The following is a 14,871-nucleotide window of genomic DNA, read 5'->3' as shown; positions in this document are numbered from 1 at the left end:
GAGTGCTTGATCACCTCATCTGTCTTCTGAGAAATCTCTATGTGGGCCAAGAAGCTACAGTTAGAATTGGATAAGGAATAACTGATTGGTTCAAAATTGGGAAAGGAGTACAACAAGGCTATATATTGTCTCCCTGCTTATTTAACTTATATGCAGAATTCATCATGCGAAAGGGTGGACTGGATGAATCCAAAGCTGGAATTAAGATTGCCGAAAGAAATATCAACAACCTCAGATATGCAGATAACACAACCTTGATGGCAGGAAGTGAGGAGGAATTAAAGAACCTTTTAATGAGGGTGAAAGAGGAGAGTGCAAAATATGGTCTGAAATTGACACTTAGAGTAGTACAATAAACTATGGCAGGGACAGAGAACCTTTTTGCTCCTTATTAAGATTAGCCTCGCAGGCCGAATTTGACAGGTGGGCAGAACTGAGCAGAATTCCTGAGCTCCTGGAAAGGACCATAGTAGGCGGCCTCTCCATATTTGTGTGTATTTCCCTGTAATAAGAGTCAAACACAAAAACTCACTGCAATCCCATCTTGTGCTCAATTCCTTTTTGCTACCTCAGCAATTCATTCCTGGGAATGCTTCAGCCATGCTTAGCAGAATGTCAACCTCAGAAGGAAACCAGGTGGTCCCCCTACTCAGTGCAAGATCTGCAATGTAGGGTGCAACAACAGCATCCCTGGCCACCCCTGTTTAAATGCCTCCAGTAAAGAACAGCCCACTATCTCCCAAGGCAGCCTCATCCATTGCCAGAGAGCTCATACTATGGACGTTTCTCCTGCTAGTTAGCCAAAATCTGCTTCCTTGCCATTTCCATTCATGAAGTTTAACCCTGCCCTCTGGAAATCACAGAGCGCAGGACTTCTTGTGCTGCATCAGCCTACTGAAAGAGGAGACCACGAGGAATAAATGCCTGCAACCAATCCTGCCTGCCTCTGGCTTTGTGGCTCCGTTATGTTAGGCAAACAGCATCAGGGGTTGTCCCAGGGTGCACTTCTCTGTCCAGGAAGTGGCCAGAGATCAAGTGCACACATGGCTGCAATGGTGGCTTGAGGCTTCTAGTCACCCAGGGCCAGCTCTAGGTATAGTTCCGGTGGCGCCGGGCCGGCAGGCGGGGCGCCGCACGGGAGCCATGCTGCGCGCTGCGAGGGCGGGGGCACCGGAGCGATTTCTGCGCCTCAGCGCCAGGGCGCCCGACCTGCTCAAGACTGCCCTGTAGTCACCTGTCAATGTGGAAGCAATAGAGAGTACAGAACACATCCAGAAAACAAAATGAAAGAGGATCCTATAATGCTTGCAGTAAATGCCTTCTGTAATGAGGAGAGAATTCAGCAGCAACAGGGTTTTTTTCTCAGCAGCTGAGGTCTACCCTGGCTTGTTAGCTACTGCCATATAGCAGAGCAGCACACTATCTTTCAAGAGACAAGCAGGATGCGGGGGTAGCAGAACCTCCAAGGGGACAGAAATGCAACTCAGGCAAAGCATGGATCACAAAAATCAGCAGTGAGTGTAATGCAGAATCCAATTAGCCTTCTCTGAAGAGAAGTCTACACTTGTGTGAACTCATTCATTCCAAATCTTATCTGCTACAAATGACTGTCATGGAGCAGAAGTTCTGCCTTTGCAAACCACAAGGCACAAAGGAGAGGCCTGTGTTTTACCTTGAAGAGATTTCTACTGGCACATAGAATACCTAGCCCTATATATCATGCTGCTGTACTGTTTTTAATTTTCGGTTGGAAGCCGCCCAGAGTGGCTGGGTATAAATAATAAATTATTATTATAAATTATTATATTATTATTATTATTATTATTATTATTATTATTATTATTATTATTATGCTAAACATCAGTCTGGGAGGCTGATTTAAATGGGCCTTGAATGACAAGGAAGAGCAGCTTCTTTTCCTTTTGGTAAATAGCTTGAAATATTATTTTAATTCACTTGATTCCTTTCCTGATTTTTAGATGAATCTTGCTACTGTAGTACCTTGGTCTTCAAACAGCTTAGTTCCCAAACAACTCAGAACCCAAATGCTGCAAACCCGGAAGTAGGTGTTCCGGTTTTCAAACTTTGCCTCGGAAGCCGAACATGCTCCTGAGCTTCTGTTTTCACTGTTGCGCAGCAAATTTGAGTCCCCCACATAGTAATTAAGGCTTTTTTCATCCCATTTTACCCTTGCGCAGCCAATTTAAGTCCCCCCCCCATCATAATAAAGGCTTTTTTCATATCCAAACAATGACTATCAGCAGTGCAGGTAAGAAAAAAATTATTTTATCATCTACAATACTGTCTTATTTATTTTATAGTACAGAACACTGATTATCGCTTTCATTTTATGGATAAATGGTCTTGTTAGATAGTAAAATTCATGTTAAAGTGCTGTTTTAGGGGTTGTTTTTAAAAGTCTAGAACAGATTAATCCGTTTTGCATTACTTTCTATGGGAAAGTGCGCCTTGGTTTTGAAACACTTTGGTTTTGGAACAGACTTCCGGAACCGATTAAGTTTGAGAACCAAGGTACCACTGTAAAATTTGAAGCATTATCATCCCACAGTACTGATAAAACCTGGCTGGTTGTTAACAAGGTTTTGACTTGACATTTTCCTATGCTGGTGTCCTTCGATAAAGACAGAACATTTTTTCTTTCTTTATCTTTCTCCTGTAACCTTAGGTTTTTCCTCTCTAGGTGAAGCTTTTCTGGAACAATTTTATCTCATGTTAAATTTGTATCCAGGTCCTTTTGTTCTACTGAAAAAGTAGAAAGCTGTTAAGTTTTAAATGTACTTTTGTTAACACAAAAAGGAGGATGAACTGAAACAAAAAGGTAGGTTTTCTTTAATAGAGAACATTTAATTTTCTGTATCAACCCATGTTTTCGATTATAGGTTAACAAAGCTGAAATTTTCTCACATCTTGAAATGTACCGTAAATTAAAACATGTATCATGTCAAAAACTGTTAGATTCCACCTGCTTGTGTGAACAAAAACATTTAAAACATAATTAACTAATGCTCACATGGGTGGCGCTGTGGGTTAAACCACAGAGCCTAGGGTTTGCCGGTCAGAAGGGCGGTGGTTCAAATCCCTGTGACAGGGTGAGCTCCTGTTGTTCAGTCCTAGCTCCTGCCCACCTAGCAGTTCGAAAGCACATCAAAGTGCAAGTAGATAAATAGGTACCGCTCTGGTGGGAAGGTAAACGACGTTTCCATGTGCTGCTCTGGTTCGCCAGAAGCGTCTTAGTCATCCTGGCCACATGACCTGGAAGCTGTACACCGGCTCCCTCGGCCAGTAAAGCGAGATGAGCGCCGCAACCCCAGAGTTGGTCACGACTGGACCTAATGGTCAGGGGTCCCTTTACCTTTAATGCTCATTAACAGAATGTGCACAAACACATCCACTGAATTGGTAACTTGAAACTTGCCACTTGGTGGAAAACAGATGTCATTTATGGCTCAAAGTAAAATGGCGCTAAAATTAAACAATGTACAGCCAAAACTTTTCATCTAAAAGACATTAGATTTTTTTTTACAAGTTATATAAAAGGAAGGAAGAATCAGACAGGAACTGAATGTATTTTGAGCCAACACATTTTCCTTGGTAAAAATGGGTTGCATCCCACACTGCATGATCGGAGTACCACATGCGCAACACGGTTCTACCTTCCTCTCCTCTGCCTGCAACTGTCCAAATGCCAAAATCCGGTCCCTCAACATTACAGAGCATATTTTGGCATGTGCAGGGGACCGTAGGAGAGATAAGAGGACGGAGAAGTAATGCTAATGATGGCAGTGCTGGATGCAACCTAATGCTTCTCTCCTCTGTGCACATGCATACCAACATGTGCTGAGCCACAAAATGCAAATCATCAATCCAAACAGAAGTTCTATTCACAGTGTGGTTTCTAATTTATGAATGTAACTGAAGAAAAGGCTGCTGAGACTAAGTCAAATGCATTTAATATTCAAACACCATGTACATTTAAATTGCTGTTAAAAACGGCTAATGAAATTCAAAGGCTTCTTTAATTTTGTATTTATTTATTTATTTATTTATTTATTTTAAAAAATTGAGGAATGCCAAAGGAGAAAAGTAAACATCAATGCAATTTTCTAAAAGGCTATTGTAAAAAAAATAACATTTTCCCTGTAATATTTTGCAAGGAAATACGTATTTTAGGGGATTGAGATTTTCATATGGTAAGAAGGGGAGAAGGGTTGTCTCAGACTTACTGCAGTTGAAGCAAATGATGGCATAATTACCGGTATAAACTAAAATGTAATGAGGATGCATATAAAATGAATCTGCGAGCAAAGGAACTGTATGCTCACATTAATAAGGTCATTTGGGCTGTATGATATTGCAGTGTCACACATAATGTTTACTAAAATATGCATATTTAACATTCTTTGCCAAGATTAAAAGGCTGAGGACAGCAGCCATGTACCAGGAAGTAAGATTTATTCAGTCAGACATTCAACTACTGATGGTGCATTTTTATTTTTATATTTAAAAATTAACTGGGGAGTGGGGCCAGCTAGTGATTATGAAAGTGGACAAAAAGCCTGAAAGTTTTATGTAAAGTCAACTTTCTACAGAGCATGGAAAGGAAATGTACATTTTGTTGACAAGTTGTCCTCTTCCATTTTATGAAAAGTAGTAGTTTTCGTTTTTGCTTAAAACCATGAGAAATTCATTGCTAAAGCAGCAGCAGTGCATTCTGCAACTGTGAATGGAACACCTCCCACAAATGGAGAACAACTGAGTAATTTCAGAAGGGAGATAGATGGCTGAATAGCAACTTTCTCAGTAGCTCTATCAATCAGTATGTTTCCAAGCACAGTTCAAAGTGTTGGTGCTGACCTTTAAAGCCCTAAATGGCCTCGGTCCAGTATACCTGAAGGAGCGTCTCCACCTCCATCATTCTGCCCGGACACTGAGGTCCAGCGCCGAGGGCCTTCTGGCAGTTCCCTCATTGCGTGAAACCAAGTTGCAGGGAACCAGGCAGAGGGCCTTCTCGGTAGTGGCGCCTACCCTGTGGAATGCCCTCCCAGCAGATGTCAAAGAGCAAAACAGCTACCAGATTTCTAGAAGACATCTGAAGGCAGCCCTGTTTAGGGAGGCTTTTAATGTTTAATAGATGGCGCTGTGGTTAAACCACTGAGCCTAGGGCTTGCTGATCAGAAGGTCAGCGGTTCGAATCCCTGTGACGGGGTGAGCTCCCGTTGCTTGGTCCCAGCTCCTGCCAACCTAGCAGTTCGAAAGCACCTCAAAGTGCAAGTAGATAAATAGGAACCGCTACAGCGGGAAGGTAAACGGCGTTTCCATGTGTTGCTCTGGTTTGCCAGAAGTGGCTTTGTCATGCTGGCCACATGACCTGGAAGCTATACACCGGCTCCCTTGGCCAATAATGCGAGATGAGTGCGCAACCCCAGAGTCGGTCACGACTGGACCTAATGGTCAGGGGTACCTTTACCTTTACCTTTACCTTTACCTTTAGATTGCTTTATTTCATTTTTCTGTTGGAAGCCGCCCAGAGTGGCTGGGGAAACCCAGCCGGATGGGCGGGGTATAAATAATATTTTTTTTATAAAAAATCTCTAAGAATATGCCCCCCAAACCCTTTCCACTGGGAGAATAATAATCAAAATACTATTTGATGGATTATTGAGATAAGAGTTATAGGGAGACTGAGCAGCCGTGTAAAAAGGAACAAATATTCCATTCTAATGCCTATGTTTAGACCAGTTTATATTACTTTTCCCCAAAAAAATTCTTGTCAGCATATTCTCGAATGCATCTCTTGATACTTTCCCTGCCCTCGACATTTTGCAGTAAATTAGACACATACCATTATAAATGGTGCTGCTGTTGCTGTTGAGGTAAGATTCAACCAATGGTGCTTGTTCTTCTGACTGTTTCATTCTGCGCGCCCTTGTCCGGCTGTCCACATTGGACTGAACCATCAGAGGCTCCTGACGTTTTTTCTTCTGCTTCTGCTCAAGTAATGCTCGCTGGGAAAACACAGAGTGACACACAGAGAGAGCTCCTCATTAGATTAAATAGGAACCTGTGGGCCTAGGAACTGATTCCTGGGTGTCTCAGCAAGATGCTCTGAACCAAACAATACAAAATTTGACATCAACCTCCTACCACAATTCTGCATCAAACCATTTATTTTGCTACTATTATGTACAGTGGAGATACGCAAGCAATTCTTTATGGAGAGCCTCTTTAAAAACGTAAAAAAGGAAAAATACCTACAGTGCTAACAGCAGAGATATTTGACACCTCTACTGATAGTCACATTTGAGATTTAAAATTGCTTATACTAAATATTGGGAAAGCAATAAAATATAGGACCTAAAATTATTGCTGCATTATGGTGATTATAATTATGATCTAAGCACTATGTGCTGTATAAAGCTGCAACTCCCTAGCCACTGAATCAATGGGATTTATGTCTGAATAGGCAAGGAGAGAATTGCACTGCGAAATGCATAAAAATACAAGTCTTTCCCAATGCTACAACTAATCTAGCACAGAGATTCTGCAACAATTGCATGATCCATCAGATCAGTCCCCAGCCCCAGCCCTGAGAAGCACAAAGCAAGCAGGCTGCAGCCAATTGCTAGTGATGATTCTGGAAAACATACTATTAACTACTTGCACCAGACCACGTAAGTGACCCATGCTTGTTCAGGGGTGGCTGAAAGTAATTTCATACATCACACCCCTAACCTGGAGAATGCGGCCTGATTATGGAACATGTGAAAATGCTGACTGGGCCCAAAATGAGAGGATGGGATATCTGATTTTCAAGTTCAGATTCCAAATATTATTTTGTATCAAGGACAAATTAGAAAACTAGTATCAACATTGCAGCCCAGGGTAACAGAGATCTACGCTGAGCATTAAACAAATCAATTGAAGCAAGCTCCAGCTATCAACATAAAATAACCAATGAAGTGCAATTAAAGTTTTACAAACTCACCTGTCTGTCAAGCTTTTGTTGTCGGAGATTGCTGCTCTCATCATCTAAAACACTGCCAAGATAAATAAATAAATAAATAAATAAATAAATAAATGCAGAATTTACTCGTCTAACCACAGAAGAAAACCTTGCTCTTCTATATACAGTGGTACCTCGGTTTAAGAACAGTCCGGTTTAAGAACGATTTGGTTTACAAACTCCGCAAAACCGGAAATAGTGTTTTGATTTGAGAACATTACCTCGGTCTAAGAACGGAATCCGAATGGTGGAAGGGCACCGGCAGCAGGAGGCCTCATTAGGGAAAGCACACCTCTGTTTAAAAACAGTTTCGGTTTAAGAACGGACTTCCAGAACGGATTAAGTTCATAAACCGAGGTACCACTGTAGTAGTTCATAGGTATTGTGCACGCTCTGCAACAGGATTCCTTTTTTTTTTTTGCATTACACAACCATTATTTGTAGCCATCACAAACTTTGACCATCCCTTCCCTAAAGACATTCAGAAGCAGCAATATTCCAAGTGTCTCTAAAGCCTGGCACATGACCTCTCCCCACCACCAAGTTCTGTCTGTGTGTGCCAGAGCTTCTCTCTGTTGCTTATCCCCACCACCACCACATCTCAAAACCCTCTGGAGTGCATGGAATACTCAGGGAAAAAAGAAGGATCTCTCATTTCATTGTGGGCAACCAGGAGAGGGTTGTTGCCGGAAAGAGATTGATGGTCACTATTGACATCCTGGTGCAAACCCTTGCTCTTCAATATTTGGATCACTTGGATGAAGTTAACCACAGCAAAACAAGGCCTTTTCAGTGATGCTTCCCCAGGTGTGGAATGCCCTCTCTAGTGAGGTGTGCTTGTCTCCCATCATTATTAACTTTTTAGGGAAATTAAAAACATTCTTGTTTTCAAACATTTGGTGGCTTAAGAATACTGTTTAAGGTAACATTGAGATCATTGGATGGAAATATGTTTTTAATTGTAAGTGTTATCAGAACGTTTTGATCTGTTATAGAATGTTTTTGCTTTGTTTCTTGTTTTTAAATTGTATAAAAATATGCCACCCTGAGCAACTTGGGGGAGGCAGGGCAGGGCAAAAAAATCAATAAGTAAAAAACATGTGAGTGTACGGGTGTTAGAGTCAGGGAATGATAGCATTGTAGGCATGGTTGCAAGGGGCAATCTTTCACACACATCCCACCATACACACAGAGAGAATGTCCAAACTGAGCCATTAAAAAAAGCAAAGATAAAGATAAAGTGTTCCAGAATCCGCCAAATATATTAAAAGAGCAATATATAATAGCAATATATTAAAAGAGCTAGCACAGATGACAGTTCACTCAAGGGCTTTCTGAAACAGACAAGTCTTAACAAAATGTAAGAAATAACACAACTTGGTGAATGAATACCACCTAGCCACTTCAAAGTTAAATCCAGAGAATGGTGCGAAAAATCAAATCACAAACTTTACAAGAGTAAATAACTGTATGGCAGATCAGCTGTTAACTACATGCGAGATCTTATTCACGAATCTCCCACGTCACGTCTGGTTTGGCCCAGAGAGTCATCACCTTGTTGAAAGGGCTGGTGCATCCCATAGTTGTGCAACGCAAAGCTTTGCCGCAGACAAGTGTTTGCATGATTAATGGGACTTCTTTCTCTCTGACATTCAATATGACAAGCTGGGAGTGCAAAGGGATAGAATGGCCGGTAATGAATTGAATTAACCTCAAACCTGCCTGCCAGAGGGCTCTGATATATTTACACAAGCACCAGATTTATAAGCTATTGCTATCCTGGTCACAAGAGATCTTCCGCAGCACCTTAGATAACCTTATTTAGTGCTGATATACTACATTTCTCAAACAGCAAATCTCCACTGCTAAGTAGCTGATCAGTTCCCAAACGATTTCCTGTAAAAGATTATGGACTTGCTTAATGTTTGTATCCAGTGGCAAAAATGAGGTCAGAACTGGGCCTCAAGTACCGTACATTTCTATTATTTTAGTAGGTCACTCTCTGCAGGGAAGCCAGTACCCCACTATTATTGTCAAAGGGGCAGACATTCTGCCTTGAGCTAGTGACTAATGGCCCTTGATTTCATTTTCCTGGACTTCTTGATGCAGAGATTGGGATTCAGTGACTGGTGGGTCAAATTAGTCACTAATAAAGGGATGTTTGTCATTTTAAAAATACAGGTTTCTATCTTCAGAAAACCTCCACAAAGCTAGTTCTGAGAAGAGAGAGTTTATCAGCGCTTAAGTGAGGGTCTGGTCGATAGAGCTGACACAGATCCTCCCTCAGCAATGTGGCAACCTACCAGAGGGAGATTTAGGGGAGATGACCGGCTCACCCACAGGAGGTGCTGAGCCAAGAGGGTGCCACAGGCAGTGCCCAACAATGACGAACAATGAAAGGCAAGAAGCAAGAGGCGCCAGATTTGGGTGTCACACAGAGCACCAGTGAAAAATTTAAAGCCGAAAGTCCACCACTGCAACATACATACACTGAGAGATGATCCAGGCTGCAGGGTCTCCTAATACAACTGGTGGCTTGTACTCTCTAGCAATAAAAGGTGAAGAAGACTGTCACATTGCTTTATTGGGAGCTACATCTAACATCACGTATAATACTGTAACATCAGAAGTGATGGAAATTCTGCAATACAGTCATACCTCGGTTTAAGAACGCTTCGGTTTGAGTACTTTTAGTTTATGTACTCCACGGACCCGTCCGGAACAGATTAATCCACTTTCCATTACTTTCAATGGGAAAGTTCGCTTCAGGTTAAGTATGGACTTCCAGAACCAATTACACTCATACCTCGGGTTTTACTGTTGTTTTCGTTACAAACCACTGAAGAAAAAGGACCACTTTCTGTCCATTTACAAGCTGATGTAGCCTAAAAGTCTTTAGTCAGTATAACCTAAAACTCCTTACATTGAAACTCAGATTTCACCTTTCCATTTCACCCAAAGTGCCATTGATTATCACAATTTCTTTCTTTTTCTTTTTTAAAGGTGAGTTAACTGGCATTTAAGATGTAATTAGGTCATCATCTGTGACGAGTCAAAATTTCCTTCAGGCAAGGCATGTTTTGCCCTCTTCATCAGATCAGGCAGAGTCATGTGGTACCCACTGAAAAGCTTACTGTGTAGTGCCCATAATGACATGGGGAAGAAGCAGTCTAGAGCCTGGCCAAACAATTATGCTTGTTGCCACCAGCTCCTTGCTTCTCCAGCTTTCCAAGCGGCTGTGGGAGGTCTGCAGTCTGGGGGTTGGCTGGTTAGTCGAAAGCTGCAGATAGTTATGAACATTATGCAATAAGTTCCTGCGGCTACTACATGCTTCTCTGTCATAAGAATCCACTCACTGAATAGACATTTCATTCATAATGCAAATTACTTAGCTATATTAGGGATGCTACAAATAGCTTCTAGTAGAGGAAAATGAATGTATTACACATACACACTCTGCATGCAATGTAAAATAAGATTCCTTGAACTAATTCTGCAACACAATTCTGTTTAAAATTACAATATTGCGTGTTGAATCAAAGATGCAGGGCCTGTTTTTCATTCTACCTTGTGGATGTCTGACTTGACTAGGAACCAGGTGGTTGCATTAATATATGGAATATTTGCCCCTTGGGCCTCTAGCTTATGTATATAAAGGGAGTGCAAGTTATATTTGTACCACATACAATTCAAGGTACATACATTCAAATCCAACCTGAGATGCCCATTAAGCACATAAATGGAAAGGGAGCAGTGAATTTTACCTATAGCACAACAAGTATATTGCAGAGGCTTGCAACCACCTCATTTTGACATCTCCTAACCCGTTTTTTACTCCAATGCCATTCCAGAGAACACTTGAAGAGAGTTAGCCAAACCTGAGCGTTGGCCTCCTTGAGGTTTTAATGCCTAATTCAAACCCACTACAGTCAATGGGAATTGACAGCACAACTTCAGTGATCTAGAACAAACTTTAATGGGCTCTTAGGTGTACATTTAAAATATGTTGTTTTGCTAACATTTATTCACAGTAAATGAGTGGTTTTGCTTCAGTCAAAATATTTTTGTCAGGAATTCCCCCTTAAGAAAAAATATTGCAATAAATGTTTAAACTATGTTACAATCTAAACCCACTGCACTTTCCCAAGTTTCACATTCTTAAGATGGTTCAACAAACCCTTCAAATTTTATTTTATTTTTTAAAAAGAAACATTTTCATACTTCAAGATGTAGGTGGTGTTTCAGTATATGAGACACAAAGGCATATCCTACATCACATTTCCCACACAGCTTTTTCATTTGCAAAGCCCTGGAGCTGCCACCTCCTTATGAAAACATGAGGAACTGATGGTGTATCAAGCACAAATTGAGCTTATTTTAAAATCCCCCCCACAGGTGAATTCCATACTGATATATGAAACTGAGACCAAGGCACGTACTACAGACACCATCTGGAGGCTGCTTCATTCAGACCATTCCACATGGCAGCTGAGTTCATGCAGCAAGCAAAAAGAAGCAAAGACAACAAGGAGCTGTTATACAATCCAAACCAACGTCACGTTAAGTAGGGTGGACCTGTGTGCAGTTATAAAAGGAAGATTCTGCTGTGCCCTCACAGTGGCTTCTTTGGAACAAAGTGCCCAGCACTGATCTTCCCCATCATTTGTAGGGCTGGAGGATGATCACAAATGCCACCTGCCATGGAAGCAGAAGAAGCTGTGGGGCACAGAAAGCCCTGGTACCAAGAAACATCATGAGGCAAAATGTGGACAGTCAAAAAAGATGTGGGGGGAACTGGATGAGATATTGAGGTGCATGGCAGAATGGGGGCAGTGTGGTGTAGTAGCCAGAGAGTTGGACTAGGACCTCAAATCTCCACTCAAACCATAAAGTTCACTGGGTGACCACAGGCCAGTTGCTGTGTCTAATCCTAACCTATCTTGGAGGGCTTAGTGAGGATAAAATGTGGGGGGGAGAGAGAGCTTTGAGCTCCTTGAAGGAAAATGAAATACAATAAACAAACAAATAAATGAAATGTTAACAGCTGTCAGGGTCCCCTTGAAGTTTCCCCTTTGTTTGCAAAATTTGTCTGAGAATATGTTGAGGATGCTACTCAAGCAGGCAATAGTAGTTGCTATGTCCCTTATTTGACAGGTCCTCTAATCAGAGTATTTTCTAGAAGGAAAGCCTCAAGAGCTGTTTAAAAGTGTTTATTCTGAATATGACAGAAATAACTTTGGAAGGGCAACTATTCATCTTGGGCTTCCATCTCCTAGAGAGAAACACAAGGTCACTCAAATGTCAACATACTGCTGTAGTAAGGTTCAGACAGATGCTTGAGAGTGCTGTAAGAAATGAAAAACAGTTTCACTCTTGCTTTTTTTATTGTGGTGCTTTGCTTTGAAATGGCTTTGAAATACTCTTAGCAGCCTGAAGAGGCGATGACTGAGCTGACATATGGCATGTTCAAATTGTGTTACAGGCCAAACCCCTCTGTGCTAGGAGTTCAGCATCACTTATGCCAGCTCCGTGACAGAGGCTTGGTTTACTCTGTGTGCAAGGAAAAGGACAATCCAATAGGTCAGGATAAAAGGCGGGAGTGCAAATGCAAAGGGGGGAGGGCAACCACAGAATCCTCACAAATATTGATAGATATATGCAGCACCACACAGAGATGAAAGCACTATTGTCATTTCTTAAACAGCAAGTGTTGCATGCCAACCCCTTCTAAGAAACTTGCTGCATTTGTATTTTGAGGAGAACAGAATACAGTGGTACCTCGGGTTACAGATGCTTCAAGTTACAGATGCTTCAGGTTACAGACTCCGCTAACCCAGAAATAGTACTTTGGGTTAAGAACTTTACTTCAGGATGAGAACAGAAATCGTGCGGCGGCGGCAGGAGGCCCCACTAGCTAAAGTGGTACCTCAGGTTAAGAACAGTTTCAGGTTAAGAACAGACCTCCAGAACGAATTAAGTTCTTAACCCGAGGTACCACTCTACACTCTAAACTTTAGGACAGATTCACATACTGGCCTTCTGCATTGCAGCAAGCAATATCCATAGCAGGCATCCCCAAACTGCGGCCCTCCAGATGTTTTGGCCTACAACTCCCACGATCCCTAGCTAACAGGACCAGTGGCTGGGGAAGATGGGAATTGTAGTCCAAAACATCTGGAGGGCCGAAGTTTGGGGATGCCTGATCCATAGGAATGTGACATTGTGTGTCAGAAGATCTGGCGTGTCTTGCCTTGTGTAGATCTAATGAGCCAACTAGGCTGCCAGGCAGGGGCATAGTGCTGTTCTCTCATGTGGAGAGAGGCAATCTTTGAGGAGAAGATGCAACCAATGTTCCTTCCACCTCATTTCCCCACTGGCCCCTTCATCTTGCCGCTGCCTCCATCTGCTATGGGGCAAAACTGAAGTCCTACTTACCACCACAAGCACAGGAGGAGGAGGAAAGGCAAAGGGACCAGTGAAAAAAACAGGACAGGAAGCCCAGCAACTGTTGTGCTTTCTTGTTACCATAGAGATTTTAAAGAGACGGACAACAAGAGTTCTGGGTTGACAGATGGCAATGCAGGGGTTACTGCAGGCTCCCTCAACCTCGGCCCTTCAGATGTTTTGAGACTACAATTCCCATCATCCCTGACCATTGGTCCTGCTAGCTAGGGACCATGGGAGTTGTAGGCCAAAAACATCTGGCGGGCCAAGGTTGAGGAAGCCTGGGTTACTGTATTTACTAGACCAAAGCAAGACACTACCAAGGAGTAACTACAGTTTAACAAAGCCACACATGGTAACTACGTCCTGGGTTAAATATAATGAAGAAGGGGGGTGGGGAAGTCATGTGTGCTGAAAATCTGTTGAGAGTGCAGTGGATTGGAATAGGACAGCATGAGATGTAACGGTTTACTAGCCCAAGTCATGACAAAACTGAACTTCATTCTGTAGAAAACAAAACACTGTTATAATGCTGGCATTACATGCTTCTTTGTGGTTTAGCGGAGCACTATCATTTGAACACAGTATTCCAGTGCAATTTATTCCACAGAGGTTCACTTGCCTAAGAAGCACACAGACAGAACCATTTCAAAAAAATCAGAGTGAGCTGTCAACGATCTCATTAGTTTGCTGCTTGAAATGCTGACTGCAGGGCCTGTTCCTTGAATTGTTATATGCATTCTATAAATGCCAAAGTCTTGTTTGGTATATATTCAACATTTGTCAGCTGGGATTAATATACAGAATTTTGGACTTGTAAAGCAGGAGTGGGGAGCAACTGTCTCTCTTCCTTCACCATTCCTGGTACTAACATTTGAACAAGCAAAAACTCTGGCCTTTAGCAGCACTCCTTTCTGAGAGCTGTGCAGCAAACAGGACCAAAATGTCAACATGCCAGCTCATCTTTGCTTTTCTCACAGATCGCGCTGCCAATGAATGGAAAGATTTGTTCAACGTAAAGGGCCTTGCATCAAAGCAACTTGCTTTATCAGTTCCAAGGAGATACTAACAAAAATTAATGGCAAACTCCCAAAGATACACATGATTATTCCGGCCTCCTTCCTCTTTCCTCATAAATTTATTGATTGGTAATTAGCATTTTCCATGAAGGGAAACCTCTCCAGCAGGGACACACAAACTACTGAGAAGAAAAGCAATGGTGAAAGCTAGGGTACAGGATATTTGTGGGCTTAGAGAAAAGGCAGACACTTTTTCTTCCCACTCTCACCTGCCAAGACGAGAACCACATGAGAGATCCACTGCCAAGCTGGTCTAAAACCAGGTTTCAACAGCTGCAAAAGGCACGTGGAAAAACAGCAAAGGCTGAAAACACCTAATAATGT

At 42.0% G+C, this 14,871-nt stretch overlaps 1 protein-coding gene across 4 annotated transcripts in view; it reads right to left on the bottom strand.

The window, feature by feature from the left end:
* The window catches only part of TUB (TUB bipartite transcription factor), a 118,251-nt gene that overhangs the window by 30,399 nt on the left and 72,981 nt on the right, over positions 1-14,871 (bottom strand). For all 4 annotated transcript variants that reach the window (XM_035119782.3, XM_035119805.3, XM_060275879.2 and 1 more), the window contains exons 2-3: positions 7,007-7,058; positions 5,864-6,026 (exon numbers count right to left, since the gene is read on the bottom strand). In XM_035119782.3, coding sequence (XP_034975673.1) covers positions 5,864-6,026; positions 7,007-7,058 — 215 coding nt within the window. The remainder of the gene's footprint in view (positions 1-5,863; positions 6,027-7,006; positions 7,059-14,871) is intronic.

This window comes from Zootoca vivipara, chromosome 1 (genome assembly GCF_965207765.1).
Source record: "Zootoca vivipara chromosome 1, rZooViv2.hap1.1, whole genome shotgun sequence".
Classification (NCBI taxonomy): Eukaryota; Metazoa; Chordata; class Lepidosauria; order Squamata; family Lacertidae; genus Zootoca; species Zootoca vivipara.
This window is presented reverse-complemented; position numbering and strand designations above follow the sequence as displayed.